General features: G+C 43.9%; 1 protein-coding gene across 6 annotated transcripts in view; it reads right to left on the bottom strand.

Annotated features, from left to right (window-relative positions):
- Positions 1-3423: 3423 nt before the first annotated feature.
- The window catches only part of ENTPD4 (ectonucleoside triphosphate diphosphohydrolase 4), a 34881-nt gene continuing 15045 nt past the window's right edge, over positions 3424-23259 (bottom strand). For 3 of the 6 annotated variants that reach the window (XM_012435233.2, XM_012435235.2, XM_064368637.1), the window contains 7 exons: positions 22417-22476; positions 21980-22134; positions 20141-20307; positions 16981-17305; positions 15454-15539; positions 14426-14587; positions 8847-12967 (listed from right to left, as the gene is read on the bottom strand). In XM_012435233.2, coding sequence (XP_012290656.1) covers positions 12739-12967; positions 14426-14587; positions 15454-15539; positions 16981-17305; positions 20141-20307; positions 21980-22134; positions 22417-22476 — 1184 coding nt within the window. In that variant the 3' untranslated portion in view covers positions 8847-12738. Of the gene's footprint in view, positions 5855-8846; positions 12968-14421; positions 14588-15453; positions 15540-16980; positions 17306-20140; positions 20308-21979; positions 22135-22416; positions 22477-23259 lie in introns of those variants that run through there. The other 3 variants (XM_012435236.3, XM_012435234.2, XM_064368638.1) reach the window with 3 other exon arrangements.

The following is a 23259-nucleotide window of genomic DNA, read 5'->3' on the forward strand; positions in this document are numbered from 1 at the left end:
CTCCAAATTGTTTTCCACCAAGCATCTAGAATGCTATCATCCCTCCCTGTCTATGTGTGTCTGTGTGTGTGCTGTGGGGATGGAGAGAGAAGGACAACATTCAGAAGGAAGGGAGGGTACTAGGAATGAAAAACTTGATGTGGTCTTCAAGGGGCTTCTTACCTTCTGATTTGAGAGAGAAGATCTCACAGATATTCAATAACAAGAAAAAGCAATGTGAGATTCATTGCAAATGCCTGGTACCCTGCAGCAAGCAGAGATTTGAGGGGCTGGAGATGGCGGTGGGGGCTGCATGGGGTCTGGAGGGCCACCCATGTGCAGGAGGAGGAAACTGAGAGTAGGAATGACCTGGAAAGATGAGCAATGCATTCCAGACTGGAGTAGGTGGTGGGTGGCATGAAAGAATCACAGAGGAGGGAGGCCAGCTTAATCCTTTCTCCTACAGGAGCCCCAGGACATCTGGGAATGGGGCGGGTAGGGTGGGGCTACAGGGGCTGGACCCTGGTAATTTGAACTAGACTCGGAACATGGGGTGACAGGTTCTGAAGACAAGCTGGGCGAACATTCTCATTTTGCTGCTTCCCCTAACTTTCCATTTGCCTCCTCCACATGGAAAGTCTCCTGGGAGAAGAGGGAGACTTTCACCTAGCACAGTCATTCAGAGGGGAAAAAAGGCTGATTCAAATCTCATTCCCAGACACCTGGCTTCTGCCAACTCTGACCACCTTGTCTCGAAGATGCAGCTGAAACAGGGAAGGGGGAGCACCAGACAAAAATGGGAGCTTTTCTGCAGAGAGATGGGCTGGTGCTTGGCAAGGCCCACGCTCCGGGCTGCAGCCCAGCACAGCCTCACTGGTCTCCCAGAAAGCGTGTGAGATGCCTGCCCAGGGCGCTCAGGGTTGGCTGAGGACACAGCCTGACTGCTCTGTTCCACTCACTGGTATTTATGAGCCTCCTGTGAGCCCAGACCCAGGTCTGCACCATACGGGAGGCAGGAAAGGTGCACATTCTGCACTGCTTGCCAGCCCCCTGCACCTCCAGGAGGTGCCCACAGTGGGCAGAGAGGATGAGATGTTCAGAGGAAGCCATGGTCCAGGAAAAAAAGCCCCCGAACCTCAACAGCATTAGCACTGAAACAGGACAAACACGAATTATGAACTGAATTATGTCCCTCTAAAATTCACATGAAAGCAGTAACTCCCAATGTGATATTATTTGGACCTGAGGCCTTAGGGAGGTAATGAGGGTTAGGTGAGGTCATGAGGAAGGGCCCTTGGGATTTTATTAGCGGCTTTCTACGAAGAGGAGAGAGAAATCACTCTTTCTTTTTGCCAGGTAAGGTCCAGTGAAAAGACAGGTCTTATCAACCAGGAACCGAGTTGGCCAGCACCTTGACCTTGAACTTCCCAGCCTCCAGAACCATGAGAAATAATGTCTGTTGTTGATGCCACTCAGTCTGGTGTTTTGTCATAGCTGCTGAGCTGACTGAGACAAACACATGAGTGGTGTTCTCTTCCCAGCCTTCCAGCCACAGCTGGCTGTGGCCAACACTGGGATGCTGGGGACTTTGCTTTTCTCTTCACCCCCTCCACAGTTTACCTCTCCTCCCTGCTCTGTGCTAGTAGTTGTTCTTAACATGTGGTTTGGGACCACTGGGAGTTACCAAGACTCTTTCAGGGTCAAACTATTTTTTTTGAGACAGAGTTTCGTTCTTGTTGCCCAGGCTGGAGTGCAATAGTGCAATCTCAAGCTCACTGAAATCTCCGCCTGCTGGGTTCAATCAATTCTCCTGCTGCAGTCTCCCGAGTAGCTGGGACTACAGGCATGTGCCATCACACCCGGCTAATTTTGTATTTTTAGTAGAGAGGGGGTTTCCCTCCATGTTGGTCAGGCTGGTCTCGAACTCCCGACCTCAGGTGATCTGCCCGCCTCGACCTCCCAAAGTGCTGGGATTACAGGCATGAGCCACTGCGCCCTGCTGGGTCACTATTTTTTAAAATAAAACCAGGTCCTTATTTGCCTTTTTATTCTCATTTTTTAGAACTGGTGATATGTCAGGAGCAGCTGGAGCTACTTCCTCCAAACTGACCAAGCTTTATCATTGTGGGGAGCTCCAAGGACATCAGGCAACTTGGATTCCAGTCTTAGATTTCCCCTCAGGAAATGAGGCACTGACTTAGATAACGAAGCCTCCCCCTCACTGTAGAAATGGCATTGTCCTATTTTCCCTGAATCTTGGTGTTCTTTTTTGTAGATTGAGATATAATTTTATATCCCTTACATAGCTCACAAAGCTATTAAGGAAGCCAAATAAATTAAATGTGAATGTGTCCTAACAAGAGAAAATTGTTCCATCATTATTAGGTGTGATTATTAAGAGAGGAGCAACCCAAGGAGAATCAGTAGTCAGCACTGCGTCTAGTCAGAGGCCCATCCCCAGTCTCCCTTTGTTGCCAGGAAACCAGCCCGGGATCCTCAATCCAATGCGCCATCAGTCTCTGAACACGGTTTCCCTTTCTTCCATGCACGTTCCATGTTGGGAATTGGAACTGTTTTCTCTTAAAGGATCCCTGGAGGCCCCTGAGGTATTTTTTTAAATAAAAAATTAAATTATACATTTAATTTATAAATTAAATCTCCTGCCCTCAGATGATCCATCTGCCTCAGCCTCCCAAAGTGCTAAGATTACAGGTGCCAACCACCACGCCTGGCCCCTCTGGGAAAGCTAAGTAACATCAGGTAGGAAACAGACATAAAGAACTCAGAAGAGGGGTCTGGAAGGAAATGAAAGGCAGAGGGTAGCACCGTGGAGGTGGGATGTTCTTCCCTAGTATTAGCCAGCGCTAGAGTAGGGGTAGGCAAACTACGGCCCATGGGTGGAACCCATATTCGCGTGCGTATTATGGCTCATTTCGTATTATAGAAACAGTGAGATGAGTTTTGGAGAGAAGGTATGTGACCTGCAAAGCTAAAATATTTACTATCTGGCCCTGTAGAGAAAAAAATTGCTGACTTGGTCTGGAACGGCATTTTTCAAATGTGAGCATGCATTATGAGTGACCTTGAAAACCGGCAAAATGAAGAATTTCATTCAAGAGGTCTGAGACCAAGTCTGAGATCTGGCACTTCTGTCAGACTTCAATGATGCTGATGCCGCTGATTCAGGGACCACACTTTGAGAAGCAAGGTCTGAGGGCAGCTCTGTCTAAAAAAAATATACCACGAGCCACACAGGCAATTTATGAGTTGTGTAGTATACACATTGAAAATGCAGAAAGAGGCCGAGCGTGGTGGCTCAAGCCTGTAATCCCAGCACTTTGGGAGGCAAAGGCAGGCAGATCATGAGGTCAGGAGTTTGAGACCAGCCTGGCCAACATGGTGAAACCCTGTTTCTACTAAAAATACAAAAATTAGCTGGGCATGGTGGCAGGTGCCAGTAATCCCAGCTACTCAGGAAGCTGAGGCATGAGAATCGTTAGAACCTGGGAATTGGAGGTTGCAGTGAGCCAAGGTCTGAATCACGCCATTGCACTCCAGCCTGGGCGACAGGGTGAGACTCCATCTCAAAAAATTATTACATAAAAATAAAAAGTTAGAAACAGGTGATGTTAATCCAATAACATTTCATTTAACTCAATATACCTAAAATATTATCATGTCTCATGTACCTAACGTGAAGAAACTATTTATTTATATGAAGTCTTTGAAATCTGCTGTGTATTTTATACTTAGAGCTCATCTCAGTTTGAATTGGCCTGTTTCGTGTGGCCGGTGGCCGTCATATTGGACAGTGCAGCCCAGGAGTACAGACTGGAGCCAGGCTGCCTGCATTCAAATCCCAGCCCCACCTCCGGCCAGTTGGGTACCTTGGCCAAGTTATGTGACCTTCCCACATCTGTTTCTCCACTTGTAAAGTGAGGGTGATCAAAGCACCTCCTCATGGTGTTGTTTTGCGGATTAACATGGTTAGGCTTTGCGCCCCCACCCAAATCTCATCTTGCATTATAATCTCCACGTCAAGGGAGAGGCCAGGTGGGGGTAACTGAATCATGAGTGTGGTTTGCCCTGTGCTGTTCAAATGATAGAGTTATCTCTAGATCTGATGGTTTTATCTGTGTTTGGTAGTTCTTTCTGCATTCTCTCTCCTGCCACCTTGTGAAGGTGTCTTGCTTCTCTGCTTTCACCTTCTGCCATGATTGTAAGTTTTCTGAGGCCTCCCCACCCATGCTGATCTGTGAGTCAATTAAACCTCTCCTTTATCAATTACTCAGTCTTGGGAAGTTCTTTAGAGTGGTGTGAAAACGGACCAATACAGGGATTATGTAAGCTAACAAAGAGCTAGAACAGCACCTGCGTGTGATAAGCTATCATTCTGTTATGATGACAGTTCTGCACAAGAAGCACCTTCTTTCCCTCCAATAAAGCAAGGAGGTGGTGCCATATTTCCTGCCCCTATCCCTGGGTCCAGACCGTAGAGTTTAGCATGCTCTCTCCTCAGTTCTCAGCCTGGTCATTCCCCCTCGCTTTAAGGATCCTGCCTTGTTCATTCATTCTAGAGATATGTATTGAACGAACGTCTCCTGTGTATCAGATCCTGTGCCTGGGGATACAACATGAAAATGGACACTGGATCATGTTCTAGTAGGGTAGTAGGGACAGCCTTACATGGAACGTAATGAACACAGAGTGTGCTAGATCTAAGGCCACAAGCACCACAGAGGGGGAACGTGGAGCAGGGTGAGGGGGATGGAAATTCCTGGGAGGGCCCTGAGGCCAGGATGGCTGGAGCAGAATGAGTTGTGGAGAGAAATGAGGACTGCGGTCAGAACGGTGTGGAGTGGGAGGCCACAGTGCAGGGCTGCCTAGGTCATTATAAAGACTTCGGCTCTTCCTGAGTCAAATACAGAACTGAGTGGAGGGCTTTTGCCTAACAACTTCAAGGTATGAATCATGCCTTATCAGGCTGCCGTGCTGAAAACAGCCTGGGTTGAGTTGGGATGGGATAACCAATCATCTCCCCTGGCCCTGAACTGAGAGGGCTCACTGGGATGTGAGGTCACCCCAAAACGAGGAGATCAGTTTTATCTTTTATCCTCCTTTCATAACTAATCTGTGTCCCCATAACATCCATTTTAATGTATTTGAGTCAAAATGTGCACATCCTCACAGGACATACCGTGTTGTGTGCCCTACATTTACATAATGGCATTATGCAACAAATCTCATTTCTTGCTTTCAGTATTCAACACTATTTTTAAGAGCCACCTGCTTTGCTGTTCATAGTTCTAGTTCTGTGTCTTATGGCTACACAGTATTCCATGGTACGCACCTGCCATCTTTGACTTGTCCAAGACCTTGTTTACCTCCAACAACACAGTCACTCAAAATCATTGCCAAAGGCATCCTTCCCTAAGTCCATGCATGGGCCCAGGTAGAAATCTCTCCAGAGAGCCACGTGCAAGTGTCTCTCTGAATCACAGGGCACACATGCTGCTTTTAAGTGCTGCCAGCCCCCCTTCTGGGGTATGCATTGCAGTTTGCACTACCACCAGCAATATTTGAGTCCGGGCCTTGCATCACTGCCAGCACTTGAAGTCTGGCAATTCTGAAGGGTGTAAGGTAGGGGCTCTTAATTTACATGTACCTTTCTTTGGCTCTCTTAGTTTACCTCTTTTTCACCATTTGGGCTTCCCCTGCTGTGAATCAGCTATTAATATCCATGGGTGTTTTCTTTTCTTTTGGATTTCCTTTTTCTTGTTGTTTGCAAGAAACTTTGTACCTTTTAATCCCTTTTCCATTTTAGTCACTGCAAATACCTTCTTGGTCTGCCATCTGTTAGCTCTGATGATGATGCCTGTTGAACAGAAAGCCTTATTTTAGATGTAGTCAAATCCATCTTGTCCCCCTTACATTTGGTGCTTCTTGTGAGGTTTAAAAGTGACTTTTAAGGACAACTTAGAATGAAAAACAATCTGAAGCTATGCTTAGAATAAAATAAATATGTAGTAACTATTTTCTGTAAGCAGGGCTTCAGAAAATATCAATCTTCCTTTGCCTCTATTATTACGACCTAATTCTGGGAGTTCTTCTTCCTTTTTGTCAAGCCTGAACAGGTTACGAAGAAAGGAAACTACTTGAGGTAAATTTGGTTTTCTGAAGTTTTTCTAAATACAGCTTTAAGATGCAACCCTCCCTTAACAAACTTTGGTGGAGGGAGGAAGTGAATGGAGGATTGAGACTCAGAGGCCTGGGATCCATCCCGCCCTGCATGACACATTGCATACGGTTTTAAAACCACACAAAAACTGCACATCTGGAAAGAACAGCAAAGGTCGAGAAGAAAAGATTTTTAAAAGATTTGTTTCACAAATTCTAGAAACCTAAAGAGGTGATTTGTGAAAGAAACCAGATTTTGATTAGTTTACAAATATTTATGAAATACTGTGTACTACACAGTGTCTTCTTTATTGGGTTATAAATGTAGAAACACAGAAAGTAAACACAGGACCTGTCACGGTCCATGTTCAAGGGCATTTAGGGCGGAAACAGATACACTGATAGACAACAGGGCCACGGGAGGTGGGAGAGGATTTTAAAGTGTAATTGGAACATTACAGGAAACCCCCAGGAACTTCCAGAAAATTCTCCTGTGCTGCCATGACCAGCGTCAACAAACTTTACAAGGCTGAGGAGAGCCCGCTAAATGTTTAAGTATTTTGAGTCTAAAATCTGGGTATTAAAGCTTGGGCCAGGTGGAGAAGAAGCAACCTTAGAAGGAAGTGCTAAGTCTGGTCCTTGGCTTTTAACTCTTATGTAATCACAGGCAAGAATAAGATGATTGATATTTTTAGAACCGAACACTTCAAACTCTTGATTCTCATGAAGGCAAAAAAGGGTGAAAGGTGGTATTCACACTCCCAATTAGAAGCCTGAGAGAACAGCAAGAACAGCCGGGATGGGACGTTTTAGAAACAACACAATGAAAGACCCACATTGGGGATTCTAAGCTGCTCCTTTGTGTTCTGATGACCTTGCCACAGACCAGCTTTTCCCCTTCCAGTCAAACAGGGGCCACTGGAATCCCAATCCCTTGACAAAACACGAGATGCCTGAAATGTCTGATGACTGGCTGAACTGGAGGGAAAAAAAGTCCTTTTACCTCCGTCTTTTGAGTTTACATATTTAAACAAGAAGCCTGTCTTTTGTGCCTGTCGCCATTGTGTTCAGTGAGGAGCTTTCAGTCCTTTACTCAGGACAGAAATCCTTCTGAAGGTCTAGCTTTCTTGTTTGCGCCTCTTCCACCAAACAGACACAGGCTGTTGACAGAAATGTTTAAGTGGCCATGAAGTCTGGAGCCCAGATATCATTCACCTGCCAAATGGTGTCAAAGGTGAAGGGCAAAGATCGAAGGCCAAAGTGCCCCTAGTGTCCCTGCAGCAGGTCTCAGTCAACCTTAATGGATCTATTAATAGAAAGAGGGAGGACAGCACGGGGAATGGGGACTAGCCTGACTAAAAGCAAAAGAAAACACATCAACGACACACTCTTCTTTCGTTAGGAGGAAGTGGGATCAGAGGGCCACAGGCTCCCAGACAAGGCGGGGCCGGGAAGACTCCCACAGGACTGCCTTTCATCCTGACACTGATGCTCCAGGCAGACCACCACTCTGCTAAGGCGTGCTTTGGGATTAGTAGGGCACTCCTTTGTCTTTTCATGACGTTTCCAAAAGAAGACACTTTGACTCTGACAGAGGTGACCTGCACTTCTCTCTCCTCCCAACCCAGGGTGAGCACCACGACCCCTCTGTGCAAACCATTAGCGTTTCAGGATCTCAAAAAAACTTTACAGGGTGCATGGCACTTCATAGGACTAATGGAAACAGACTAAAAACAAAAACACAGAACTATAGCTTTTCAGACCTGTTAACATGGTTAGCTGTTGGAAATAGGCACTGACTTCTCTTCCACCAAGTAGAATAAACATTTAGATGTCTTTTGCCATCGTAGACATTTTAACATATTTATACTCAGGCAAAAAGTCCGGTATTTATTGCACTGCCTCAAAAATTATTTAAGTTCTGTTTTAACACTGTGTCCTGTTTTCCTGGCGGTCAATGGCTTGAGCACCCTCTTGAGCTCACTTTGCTCACTGTGTTCTCTCATTTTGTTTTCCGCTTCCCTCTCCTCTCCAACACTCTCAGGCCTTTATTTTTGTTGGTCCTAACAGCTGGTCCCCTTCCCTTCCCATCTGTCTCTATCATCTATTTTCAGGTTATGGCTCAGGCCTACCTCCTCCTCCAGGAGAACATCTATGTATTCCGCAACGGCTGAGAAATGTGCTTAGCGTCTAATTTCATCTTCCAGATCAGTAACGCGTAACATTAATAATGAGTCATAATTTTCTGGAAATATGCCAAAGGTGCTAAGCTTAGATCAAAGTGCAAAATGGTATAATATAAAGTCAGCATTTGCTGTTACTATAAAATACATAAGAGTTGGTTAATTTTATTTCTTTTTCTATACGCAAGTAGGTCCTTAAAATGATGAACTTACAAACAGTCATCTCAGAGTGGCAAATATTGTTGGCGAATGGCTTAACATCACAAGTAGTGGGTTGGTCACTACCTGTGAACTATCTGGTTTCTGAACTGCAGAGCGTGTGGACTCCCTCTCCACAACCCACACAGTTGTGCTTCACTGTATGCACACCCAACACAACATATGCAAAGAGGGTGCATCAGATTCAGACAATATATTCCATTGAATTTAGACTCAAGTTCAACTCATCCTTCTAATGAATAAGAAGATTCAAAAATGACAAGAAAACATCCCACACAGTCTACAGGCCACGGGATGATGAACTTTCATTTTATTGATTTTCAATACCCAAGTGTGCTAATTAAGGCTGCCACATACAGCAAGTGACATGACACGACAAGGACCTTCCAAGAGAATTATTCTTACTTTGGATGGAAGACATCACTTAAACAAAAAACATTTAAAGACGCTCCCTTGCTTTTTATAATTCCTAACTGTAAAACGGGATTTTAGTACAGAACAATAGATTCTCCTTGGTTGGTCACATCATTCATTATTGAAAGGGAAACTCAGTATCAAAAGAAACAAAACACCAAAATAAATAAATAATTTACTGAAAGGTAGTTTTGCTGCATTGCACACGACCGCACAGAATTCTAAAGCTGATTGTTTTCCTAAAGTGTGGAAAACTCATTTGCCATTTTTAGTTTCTTGCTAAGTGATATATGCTCCTTGTAAGGAAAACTACTCTGTGTAGGTCTCAGTTTAAAATGTAAGTATCTGCTCATCCAGAGTTTGTTAATCTAGAGTGCACAGGTGCGTAAAACTGATGGTGAAAAAAGGGGCCTACCCAGCCTTCAGGGTGGCTGGGCAGGGCCCCCGTGTCACTGGCCTCAGCCACCAGCAGCGCCTTCACTCCACACAGGTCAGAAAGCACTGCCTAGAGCCAGAGCTTAGGATGAACATGGGCAAAAAGCACTGGACAGGTCCATGTGTCACTCTTCTACTGTAATGTCCCCAGAGGGACTGTGGAATCTCTGAGAATGTCCCCTGGAGGTTTAAAAATGAGAAGCCCATGATATGGCCATGAAACATAAGCATTTACTGCTAGCATGTTTCTACCAAAATCAAACACAATACTTTTCTTTGGCAAAGCTTTGGGCAAGTTCCTAGTCCAATTTCTTCTGCTTTCTTTTCCTTTTTTTTGGTTGGAGAGGGAGTTTCGCTCTTGTTGCCCAGGCTGCAGTGCAGTCGTGTGATCTTGGCTCACCACAACCTCCACCTCCCAGGTTCAAGTGATTCTCCTGCCTCAGCCTCCCGAGTAGCTGGGATTACAGGCATGCGCCACGACGCCTAATTTTGTATTTTTAGTAGAGATGGGGTTTCTCCATATTGGTCAGGCTGGTCTCGAACTCCCAACCTCAGGTAATGCATCCGCCTCGGCTTCCCAGAGTGGTGGGATTACAGGCATCAGCCACCGCGCCCGGCCTCTCTTCTGCTTTCTATCACAAGTACACAGAGTTTATTGCCTTCTCAGGCCAGCTCTTGATAAGAATTCTTCTCTTGAATTAAGCTCCTACCTGGCTTGTCTCTCACCCACCCCGTATCTTAGAGAAAGCACCTGGCTGTCTTCACCTCCATGAGACCTTCTATGGAATGTGATTTGCTGTGACTGCAGACATCTCAACACAGCATAATGAACTCCCTTGAGTGGTCTCTTTTTAAAAAATTTTGAGGGGCAGGTTTCTTGGTTTGTTTGAAAATTCATCCTGAAAATAATCTAGAACTAAAAAGAAGATGTGAAATTCTGGTGCATAAACAAATATTTTAAGATTGAAGTTTGGTTACTTCTCTGTCCATCTTTTTATGCCCACGAATGGAAACTGCATCCCTGATTGAAGAGGATGCTGCTGTCTATATCCTTTTCTGAGCTGCACTGTTCTCACAAGGACCAGCAAACTTTTTCTGTAAATATTTTAGTAAATATTCCAGGCTTTACAGGCCACATATAGTGTGTCTGTTACAGATCTGTCACCTTTTTTTCTTAGATAACTGCTTAAAAATGGCAAATCTACTACTGCCTCTCAGCTGAAGGACTGAGGTTTTCTCAGCCCTTGTTTCAGGACCATCAGGTAGGTGACTAACTCTTTTATGCCCAGAGCTGGAAGGCGGGGGTCCCCTAACTCCCTAGGGTGCCCATCCGCCCACTTCACCCCTTTGTGGCCCCTTCCTTTCCTTCTTTTTATCTCTGCTGCGAACCCCTAGTAACTCTGTCCCTAGCTCCCTGAAGCCTCCACCAATGACCCATGGCTCCTCTAGGAAGAGTCGCAGGGGGGTGGCCAAGACCAACTCACTAGGTAGCCAGAAGCCTGCCCCCTTTCTTAACAGCTTTGACCATGAAGCACAAATATGATGCAGGCAAATCCAGACAGGCAGAGCCTCCTCAGGAGCCCGATAACAACCTGGACAACCGTGAGACCCTGCAGCTGTACAAGGCACTGCTGGAGATGAACCGGCTCCAGCCTCTGCCCCGTGACAAGCCTCTGCCTGGGTTCCCAGGCTGCTGGCAACATGCTTTCAAATATAAGTGGAGGGAGCCATGCCCCCACAGCTCTTGCCTCAAGGATTAGTTAGATGCATTTTATCTTCCAGAGAGGCAGGTTAAGCCGCACCTGGGGCAGTTTGAGCCATACTGGGACAGAATTTCCATAGTCTTTTCTTCTGACCCCTCAGCAGAACTGCCCCTAGTGCTCAGTCGGCGGCAATACAGGCCTTTTCTCTCCTGTTCCTTCAAGCTCTTCTAGCCTCTGCCCAGTACCTGGTTGCAAAGCCACTTCCAGATCCTCAGTTATCTGTTATAGCAACAACCCCACTTCTGGGTACTAATCTGCTACCAACTACATGAATTTAACTGTTCTGGAGTTAGGGAACAGCACATACAGACACCTGCACAAAACAAACTGCACCTAAAACAACTGTACGAGAATTCCCCAAACTTCTAAACTAAATAAATAGGTGAAAAACAACCAATCTCACATATGCCAATCCAGTTGTCTTTTTTAGATTTTGGCTTAAAATGTCAAATTTGTTTCCTTCAAAATGTGAATTTACTTCCTGTGTTGGATGCAGACTCTTCCCTTCTGGGTGTACGGTGGCACCGCCAACAACAGCCTCGGCCACAGCAGTAAGGAAGAGCACTCGGCGGGCTATGCACGGGTTCTCCCAGTACAATTAAAAGCTGAGATGACTTTTAACTAAGCGGGTGGGGGAAACAGCAGTTGGAAGCTGGAAGAAACTGAGGCACAATTCAGCAAAAGCACTACTGAGAACTACTGAAGAAGAAGTGAGCATGTGCTCTAGTTCTAATAAAACCGAAACTGGTGAAACTTCAGGAATTTTCCAATTCTTTCAAAACCAAAGTGTTCTAATGCCACTGAAATACGGAATAAGGACAGTAATTACCTGTGCTCAGGAAAAGATAACAGTAACAAGGATTTTTCTGAATAAAATGAACCAGTAAATTCTGAAGTGCGTTTGTAGACAGCCGGCACTGCCTTCCCTCACTCTGGTTCCTTGGGATTTTTCACACACTCATACAAAGCTCTAGTCGATAGTTCACTCTCACTTTTATAACTGGTTATCTCCTGGTGCCTATATTTCTCTGTTTGGGATACAAATGGTTTAAAAAATGTACCTCTGCAAAGAAAACATATATAGCAACAGACCTGAACAATAAATAAAAAATAAACGTCACCTTCTTCAGGTTAGATCTTTCAAGCTAGAGAGAAAAGAGGATTCTCATTTCAGGCAGTTAAGTTTTTTGGTTCTATAAAAGCATCACTATTCAGTCCCCTCTTCACTGAGAGAATGTGTCTTTCCATGTCCCTCTGGTATCAAAGTGCATTTGTTTAAATTTAACATTCCTTAAAGAAACCCCAGAAATCTCATTTATTTTTGGCAGATATCCTATGCAGCAAAAATCAAGTGAATTTCCCTCTTCCTCACTCCTCAATTTAAAGCTTTACCTAAAATGGCTAAACACAGTACTTCTAGTCAGCAGGGCTTACAAACAATGGATTTTGTTTTTGTTTAGAGGAACAAAAAAGGGAAAGAAAAAACAAAACCACAGGAAAAGAAAGAGGAGAAACCCTGAGGCAAAAATGGCTTTTCCTTTCGTGTCTTCATGGAGCTGTGAGCCGGATCACAAGGTCCCGGCGGGGTTCTGGGCAGGAAGGCCCTCCTCCATCCAGAGGGTGGCGGCCGAGCTGCTCCGGACAGTGCGCCGGTGGATGCGCCTCAGCCGCAGCAGGTACAGCAGGATGGCCAGCAGCACCACCAGGAAGCAGCCAGAGAACAGGTAGTGGTTGTAGACAAAGGAGACGCCCCGCCAGTGGGTGTGACTGGCCCGGAAGGCCTCCTGCTGGATGTCTCTGCCCAAGTGAACACCAAACAACAAACAGGACAGTAAGCAAGGGAAGGGGTGGAAACAGCGCACAGGGGGATGGCAAAGCCCAGGCCCCAGAGCTGCACACAGGAACTGCAACCCGACCTCTAAGTGAACAGAACAGTCCAACGCAGGGGACTTCCTAGTATCAATGAGATAACACATGAAAATATACTCTAAAGTCATTATAATTTGGGCAACCAAAATCAGAGGAATTTAGAAGAGCCGTGAGGGTTTCGCTGACACACAGAAGTCAACATGGAATCAAACTGCATGCTTGTGATCAGTAACACCCACGACTCACCATTTTTGCAGTTAACCTGGCCTTAAGTATTACTGAGAAATGCTCAATTAAATGGGGGCGGGGGAGAGCGAATATCTCATCTATCAGATAACCCGGGTTCTTATCACAGGTCAACTGACAGCAGATCTGCAAACATGAGTGGGGAAAATGCACATCTTTGTTATACCCAAGTGTTGACTGAAGTTTAGCATTTCTTTGACCATGAATGCAGACAAAACTATTGTTAGCGTTGGCAGCACCAGCCAACTAACTTTGTTACTGATGAAAATCACAGATCTTTCATGTCACATTATAGTATCATCAATGCCTCAAAATATCACTGATGCTCATCGCTACACTGAAATTACAGAAATTACTAATTCCGCTGCCAGATCCTGTTATTTAATGTGTTAATAAAGAAGAACACGTATTACTTTATCACAAACTTGTTTTCTGTAAATTTTTTTTTTCCCCAAGATGGAGTATTGCCCTGTCACCTAGGCTGGAGTGCAGTGGCATGATCTCGGCTGACTGCAACCTCTGCCTCCCAGGTTCAAGCAATTCTCCAGCCTCAGCCTCATGAGCAGCTGGGATTTCAGGCACATGCCACCACACCTGGTTCATTTTTATATTTTTAATAGAGATGGGGTTTCACTGTGTTAGCCAGGATGGTCTCGAACTCCTGACCTTGTGATTTGCTCGCCTTGGCTTCCCAAAGTGCTGGGATTCCAGGCGTGAGCCATTGCACCCAGCCCTGTTTTCTGTAATATTTTAATAAGTACTATTTCAATATGATGGTTTCTTCTATAATCCTACATATTTATGTACACATTTAAAAACAGTATTTTGAGAAGAGACCTCAGTCATAAAGGTCAAGAAACCCAGAACTGATCCTTTTGCAGGGGATGGGCAACAGACAGTTGAGAATAACCAAACATGGGGCAGTAGCACTGGAGTGCTGTGTATTATGGGATGGTAGCGTGGGAAGGGAGGAAGCCCCTGTGGGGAGCAGGGGAAGACCAAAAGCAAGCATCACTGTCCCCACAATTCTGCCGTAGCTGGCTCTAACAGCAGCACCCCAAACAGCCACAAGCCACAGTTGCCACGAGGCGCTGCAGAAAAGCATCTTTGTGATTCTCGTTACCAAATTCACAGCCCTACCTTAACGGTAGAAAGCGGGTCCTGTAGAGGATGGCTCCAAGGGTCCACTGAACTTCCTTGTCATAAACTTGCAAGGCAGTCTTTAGGTTTTTATAGTTGACAGGAAACGAAAACCCCCGATGAAACACCTCAAACATCCATGCAGACTTGAAGCACTGATACCTACAGACAGCAAGCACGAAGGCCAGTCAGGCTGACTCGCTCTGCCAAGATGGCACCACACACACACAGACCTTCCCTCTGTGGACAGCCGTGGGGTGGGATAGGGGCTTCCTCAGGCCAGGTCCCCCAAACCAACTGCCTGTGTTTCACATCCCTGGTCCCACAACACGGAGCAGTTCACCTGTCAAAATCAATATCTGGCATAATGTCAGATATTCCTGAGACAGGTTACTTTTCCCTCAGGCATTTCACCATGTACTCCTCGAATGAATAGCAGGTTCCAATCTTTGTACCTCAGTTTATTATAAAATGAGATGGTAGGAAGGTTCTTTTCAGCTCTGATCTTCTATGACTCTAAATATTTATTAGAGGTTTATTTTTTGCCAAGCCCTGTGCTAAGCAAGTAATAAGATACAATAATTAATAAGATATAGTGTCTGCACGTGACTTACAATGAAACGAGATTTTTAAAAAGCAACAGAAAAACAAAGCAAAACATGATAAATGCATTAGCAAGGTAAGATGAATTCTAGAGACTCAGAGAAAGGGATGAAGTTTGACTGAGGGGACAGAGGAAGACTGGAAAGGGATGGCCTCTGGCTAGACTTAGATGTCTGGGTAGGACTTGAACAAGCAAAGGTATGAACGGGAATTTCAGCGGGAAGAGACAGTAAAAGTACCCAAAAAAAGAGATATGGGATACATCTGGGCACAAGTATTTGTCCTGTCTGAAAGGGGCCCAGAGCAGATGGGAAGAACAGTGAGTGAGGAGAAGGTAGACTGAGGCCAGGGTATGGCAAGCCAGTGGTGCCAACACTGCATTAAGGTTCTAAGAGTGACCTGGGGCTTGGCCTTCTAGTACTTACTTAAGCCTGTGGAGGTCAGCATGAGAGGCATACAGTCCTCGGTCAAAGCGTTCCCGCAAAATGGACCACTTTGTTGCACAATAATCCTAAAAAAAAATTCATCAAAAGAAATCACTAGTAAAGGCTTATTAAAATTCTCATTTTAAAAATGGTTTACCAAATTTATATTTGTAACAAGCATATCCTTCCCATTAGGAAACACATAAGCTTAACTTATACAATGAATGCAAGACACACACACACTCAGGGAATACTTACTGATTCGCAGACACAATGCTTTACCTTAACATTCTACCCAAGGGATTGTTAAGAGAACTTTGCTGTCCACAACCAGCCTCTCTGAAACTGTTTCGTTTCTCCCTCCGTGACTATATAGTATGGGCATAAATTTTTGGAAAAGTGAAGCACTATTTTAGCTACTTCAAACTAAGTCCTCTGTCTGTGGAGGACACAGTACAAGCCACTGAGAAAATGATGATTGCAGAAGGTTTTTGTCTTTAACAGAAGGGAAAGAGATCCCACTTTTCCTCAAGTTATTTGTAATAATATTAGTAACTTCTACTGAGCGCTGTGTAAGTGCGTCTTCTCAATGTAATACTTAACTCCTTGAGGTGGCTACCATCCCGACTTCTATTTAGAGGATGAAGACGCTGCTGAGAGAGGTGGGAGATGGGCCTGGGTGTGTGACAGGGAGCACAAGAGAAACGCACTAGGCCTGCGCAAAGGGCTCGGCACAGGTGCTTCAGGAACAGAAACGGCTGAGGGTGAAGGAAGCCAGCTGTCTGGCATGATTACAGCATACAGTGCTCTGTGGCTGTATGGGTTTGACAAACACCTGGGAGCTAAAACACCACACTGTGACTGATTACACTGGGGTGTATAGAAAAGGATGAACTGGTTAGAGGGAGAAGTCCATGACTCCTAGGCTGCAGGGAGGGGGACTGGATGGTTGGTGATGCCATTAACCAAGACAGAACAACAGGAACAGAATGGAGAGAAAATGGTGGGTTTGTCTGGAGTTGTGGAATGTAGCAGGCAGGGGTCAGGACTGGAGCCTCTTCTTGAGAGGCAGCAGCAAATCCTAAGCATGGATGAGACCATTCAAGAACCTGAAGGTCAGAGGCCAAGAGGGGAAGTCTGGCATCACCGAAGTTTAAGGGGTGTCAGGAAGGCAGAGAGAACACAAGAACAGGAGTGTCCTGGCAGGTCAGGGAGGGGAAAGGCTAGCAGGAGAACTGTCAGATGCAGCAAAGCAGAACAATGACATAAGAGACTGTAAAATTTGGAGGTAACTGATGACCAGGGTAGCTAGTGAGTGGTGGGCAGAAGTCAGCTTACAGTACATTTTTTATTTCTGCTGTGACTAGTCAATCTCCCTCCAACCAAAGGGAACAGGATCCCAACATGCTGCAGTGCAGCCTTCCATATGCCGTCTTTCCCTGCAAGTGTGAAGGGAGGACATAACCCATCTCTGTCCACAATGGTCTCTCAAAAGCATGAGGAGCAGATGGCGCCTCTCAAGGGTACCTTTGCAGCTTTAGTGAATTTAGCAGCATTGTAGTCTCCCCCCATGCGTAACACATCCTCGGTGCAGTAGTAGAATTCAGAAAAGCCATAGAATTCACTGTTCGGGAAGTGAATTGGAGGCTGGTAGATCCCATTGAGGGAAGTCTGGGTCTCGTTTGTTTTATTCATGAAAGGCTGGATAGTCTCTCGACACAGGTCAAAGTCTCCAGTCCCTCGTAGGTATAAGGTTTGTCCATTTTGCTGGATTTCATCTTTAATGTCTAAGGGTAGGCAGGGGTCCAGGTATGGCATATCAGGAGTCAGACCAGTCTGTTTACCCAGGAGCCTATGGCAAAAAAAGAAACTTCACTGTGAGTCCTACAGAAAACTGTGTTTTGAAGAGGTGGCTGCGAACCACTGTTTCTCAGAATACGCTCTGTGGGCCATGAGACCTGCAGGACTGCGTCAACTGTGTCTGTGGGAACAGAAAAGGGTTCCGAGATCATCAGTTAGGAAAATATGCACTTGAGACTTTCTTGGAGAGTCAGGATACAAACCTGCCTGCAGCAGACAGGTTACCTGAGTCCAGTTAAACAACCTATCTGCTTACCCGGCTATTCTGGCAACATGGCCTGATGTTCCCAGATGCCAGGCACGAGGCCATTGCGTTGCTGCCAGCTCCATTTCTGCCACTAGTGCTTGTGGTTTTACCTAATACAGTTGGATAGAACGTGACTGTGAAAATAGCTGGTCCTGGGAAAAGCAGGTTAGATGTTTTAGAAAACGTAAGGACAAGTTAGTAGAAAATTGTCAAACTAGGTATGGGCAAGATTTTTAAAACTGGGAAAAATTAGTAAAAGTCTAGAAGGACTTGGTATCAAATTGCTTCGCAAATGTATTTAAGTCCTCAGTATTCTTTAAACAAAGACAAACTGGTATCTCCATGAGGAGTGTAGTGCATGCCGGAGAAAAGATGGAGTCTAAAAACAGACCTCGGGGTTCAGAGCAAAAGATCAGCAAATGAATTCAAAATTTAAGACAGAATGTTTAAGGCCTGTGTCTATTTTTATGATTCTGTTTGAACTTATTTTTTCTTCATCAACTATGGGTCCCAGGTGCAGCAGACAGCAGTTTCCATTGTATGACAGGCTCTGAGAAGCCCTGGAGAAAATAAGCATTAGCTTTGTTAACTGAAAGGCACTAGGCTTATTACTTGCTAATGAAATTTTTGGGAATGAACATGCCATTCTATTGTGTGTGCACACCTTCAAGCAACAAGAAACAGAGAAGAGCTCACAAAATCTGAAGTGATGCTGGTGTTGGATGCTATGAAATCACAGGTGCCTGACAGGTGTTTCACTATTAGAGTTAAGCATGGTCTGACAGTCGTTTTCACTTTTCACTTAACTGACAAGCTGTATATTCCTCAGATCAGGGCTATTCATCATGCAGCTGAATGTAATAAATTAAGGTCTTTGCCATAAAAATGTTCACTTAATTAAAAAAAGTTAATCACCACTACAAATGGCAGAAAGATAAATGTGTACTTCAAGGCTCAGTTCACGACATATGAAACGTTTGTAATTATTATAAAAGTCTGGCCAGGCGTGGTGGCTCACAGCTTTAATCCCAGCATTTTGGGAGGCCGAGGTGGGCAGATCACCTGAGGTTGGGAGTTCAAGACCAGCCTGACCAACATGGAGAAACCCTGTCTCTACTAAAAATACAAAAATCCACCAGGTGTGGCGGCGCATGCCTGTAATCCCAGCTACTTGAGAGGCAGAAGCAGGAGAATCGCTTGAACCTGGGAGGCAGAGGTTGCTGTGAGCTGAAATAGTGCCATTATACTCTAACCTGGGCAACAAGAGTGAAACTCACCAAAAAAACTCCAAGAGTAGTCAGATATATATTTCATGCTATTACTTTTAGTTGTTTTATATCTAAATTAAGAAGTACCACTAAACAGTCCATTATATAAAGCTTTCTGACATCAAAAGCAATGAGTAAAAATTAAGGTTTCAGAATAAGGTGTTCACTGAATCTGCAAAAATGTTTCAAGTGTCGTTTGTAAAATATTTCCAGTTTAAGACTACTATAAAAATGATTATATCAAAATGTGCTAAATACAAATTAAAAATACAAAACCATGGGGCTACCAATCTCATAATTAACACCAGTTAACTTTTGGAAGAGATATAGGAAAAGGTTTTTATTGCCTTTCCTATTTACATACATGACTTTGTGGTAAATGTGGTACTGAATAGCTCCAACTTGGTCTTTTTTAAGGTTCAGGCCTTCACAGGTTTATTAAGATTACATTAATCAAGGAAGTATACAATCTCTTAGCTCCATGAATTAGGATTTTTTCTCCTCAAAACTGTTTCATCAAAATAAATAAAACGCAGTAATAAATAGGTTATCTTACATAACCCCAGATTCCGATTTTTTATTCATCTAAATAGATTATATACTTATAAAGTCAATTTAAACCAATACAGTGCTGTTTCGTTTTACGTATTTTCTATACCACAATTCTACATACACTCAATTTTTAAAGTTTTATTGCTAAATTTAAAAGCCACTAACTCTGACTCTTCTAGATAATTTATTTCTCTTGAATAATTCCCTTCACAATGGTTCTTACCCACTAATTAGCTGCAGAGGCTGGTTCATCCATAGTATCCAGAACATCACAAATTTCAATCTCCTCAGCAACAAGTACCCACTAATTAGCTGCAGAGGCTGGTTCATCCATAGTATCCAGAATATCACAAATTTCAATCTCCTCAGCAACAACAAGAGAATACACTGCCTGAGGCCTCCAGGACACCAGCTGTGCTCCAGATCCTGGGTTTCCCAAGGACTCTGAATCAGGAGTAGCATCACCCAGGACTCCACACTATTCTACAGCCTGATGGTGAAATTTCTAATCCATCAGTTGAGATGCAGGTGAGAGAGAGAGCAAGCACGCACCTCCTTTAGGGCACGGTGGGACAGAAGGCCGAAGGCAGGACCCCGATGCGCCTTCATTTCTTCTCCCTGCTCAGCTAGTTGGAGAACAAAAAGCTAACAGTGCAACACACTTTTGCTAATTGAGTTCTTCCCGCTTTGCCTGGGTCTGTTTTTTATGAGGAGAGACCTAGGTTTGCAAGTGACTGCCAAGTAGTGAAAGGTGCTTTACCTGTTCTTTTGAATGGTGTTGGCAAATATTCTGTCTTCGTACCTCTGTCGAGCAGCATTGCCACCAAACCCGAGAAATGTGGCCACATAGACTCGATAAACATGCTCAGTCTGGTGAACATCACATCCCAAGTTAAATTCAGCTAACAAGTTTTTAGCTACTTCCTCCTGCAGACATAAGGATAACAAACTTTAATAGTTTAAACGACTTTAACCTCCTACTAAAACGAAAGGTCTAAAAACAGTCTCATCTAAGAGGGACAAAATGTCTGCTTCTGCACTTCCCAAGGACCCTTCTAAGCATCCTTCATAATTTAATATGACAATTCTGATTTAGGAAATTTCAGATGGGCTGCAAATTTGTGATACCGTTAGGACTTTCTGAAAAAGGAAGTCAGCAAAATAGTTCATACCCTCTGACGTAATTTATTTATGGAATCTTTAAGTTACTTATGGAATCCTATGCTGTGAAAATAAACCTAAACATGGATATGTTTCTATATGCAAAGACATCCTGTGTCATTCTATGACAGAAAAAACTAGATGTCACCTAAGTATGTAACAGCAAGGGAAGGTTAATTACAGTAATCAATACCTTATGGAGAAACATGCTCATGCAGTGTTAAGTAAAGGACAAAAATCATATAAACTAAGATTATAACCATATTCTTTAAAATGAGTAGAAAAAAAATAAAAAGAAATTCACCAAAAGGCTAATAACAATGGCTTTTTTAGATGATAAATCCATGGGAAATATTTAACCTTGATTTTTCAGTATTTTTTCCAAACATTCTTTCTATGTATCTTTTACTTTATATTGAGGGGGAAAAACATGATTTTTTAACCAAGTGCGTAACAGTCTCTAGAGGCAAGTCTAGAATGGGAGATAGGAAACAAAAATTGTTTGAATTTACAAAGCATTTTTCCAAGGAGCTTAATAAAGATGTCAGTAACATTTATTGAGCACATACTGGCTGCCTGGCAGTGCATTAGATATACTGGATGCATTATCTCATTTAAACCTTCTACTAACCCATGGTATAGGTACTTTCACTGATGTTTACAGATGAAGAAAACAGCTCAAAGAAGGTACGTGACTTGCATAAGGTCCCACAACTAGTGAGGAGGAGAGGGATGAAGAAATCCAGGCCTGACTAGCTCCAAGGTCTCACTTGAAACCTCCCCTCCATGCTATGATGCCTCCCACCTTCCAGGGGAAAATGCAGGAAGCTAGGCTTTGGTGTTAATATATAGCTATAAATTATAGAACACAAGCAGAGTAATAAAGACATGTATCAATTCAGAAATACATCTGGAAACCGTGCCAGGGTTCTCTAGACAAGGTCGCCCAGGCAGCGACTCAGAGGGCACAGAACAGGGTGGAGAACAGTTGGAGTAAATCCCCGTTGAAAGATGTGGAAGCAGTGGATACAAACCTTAATCCTCCCCAAGGAAGCTCAAAGTCTGAGCCATTAAAAAAAAGAATTTCCCCCAATTCTAACTGGAAAAATCAGATGTTATTATGTTACATGTTACAAAACCTGTTGAGAAAAGACATGATAGAAGAGAAAATATACACAGAAACTCAAGCACGTGACTGTGTATATACCAAAGAAAAACTCTACGGTCAGAAAACAAACCAGCTGATTTCAATGAACACACACAAGCGGCTCAGCTGAGGTCTGCCTTGCTCCTCCTGTCTCCATTCTCCCGGGTTGAGAGGTGGCACCTCAGCAAGCACAGTAAAGATGTGTTCACACTCAGAAAATAAAACAAGAACGATGGACACATGTTAAATGAAAACCAAACCAAACAGAAGGAAATTTGTACAGATAATGACCTGCTGTGAGGACGCAAAGCTTACAGTTTTGGGGACTTCGTACGCTATCTGAGTCGACACACCACCCATGTCGAGAATGCCCGCTGTCCTTTTACGGACAATGGCTTTGCTGCTTTCACTTCCAGGAATGTTAACTTCCACAACTGCCTCATCATCTGGAAAGAACAGAAAGTGTTCACTGGAATGGAACTAATCCAGAGAACTGTGTTCTTCTTTAGAGTCACCTTCTTTTCACAGTCTATTTCAAGCACATTCAGGCAAACCCAGTCTAACCTCCCAACTAAAATCAAGTTGAATTGTGTTCAGCTGCAGCTCCTCTCATTCTACTCCTACACGCTTAGAAGTGTCACAAAGCTTAGCTCTTTTTTCAGCCTATGGATTAAACAGAAAAGCACCAATTTCCAACTAGACACATTCGTTGGAAACATGATACTTACCATCTTCAATATGCTCAAACCGTCCAAGGACAAAATTAATGCCAATCCAAGCATACACACCTATAGACATTTTACAGGGTGGAGAGAAGAAAAATAGTTTTAAAACATTTTGTGTAACTCTTATCAGTGCAGTCTGTACAAACGTCTCATTTATTTCACTCCCTGACAACCTGTAAAATCATCTGAAATAACACCTTGCTACTGATGTTTTTATTACTCTAAAAAGTTTTCCAAGATCTCTCAACTTTAATATTTTAGTTTTATACCATCTACATAGGTTGAAAATACAATACCCTAGGTGTTAGTTTTCTTTTGAAATTTAGTAGTTGTTTTAAAATACTGGCGTTTTCACTTTTATGATGTAAAACCTGTCAAATCCAAGGTTTTAAAAATTCAAGGTATCAGCGGGATGCGGTGGCTCACACCTGTAATCCCAGCACTTTGGGAGGCTGAGGTGGGTAGATCACGAGGTCAAGAGATCGAGATCATCCTGGCCAACATGGTGAAACCCCGCCTCTACTAAAAATACAAAAATCAGCTGGGCGTGTTGGTGTGCACCTGTATAGAACCAGCAACTTGGGAGGCTGAGGCAGGAAAATCATTTGAACTCAGGCAGCAGAGGTTACAGTGAGCTGAGATCATGCCACTGCACTCTAGCCTGGCAACAGAGTGAGACTCCATCTCAAAAAAAAAAAAAAATTCAAGGTATCTTTTTTCTTTATCCATCCATTCACTCAGCTGCCAAGTCTGATTCTATTTTCACATTCCCTACACCTGGTTTTCATTGTCACCTTGATCTGAACCATGGGCAGGGCAGGGGGGTGGTGGATAGCACATCTAATC

This window comes from Aotus nancymaae, unplaced genomic scaffold (genome assembly GCF_030222135.1).
Source record: "Aotus nancymaae isolate 86718 unplaced genomic scaffold, 86718_ANA_hifiasm-v0.15.2.pri h1tg000079l, whole genome shotgun sequence".
NCBI classification, from domain to species: Eukaryota; Metazoa; Chordata; class Mammalia; order Primates; family Aotidae; genus Aotus; species Aotus nancymaae.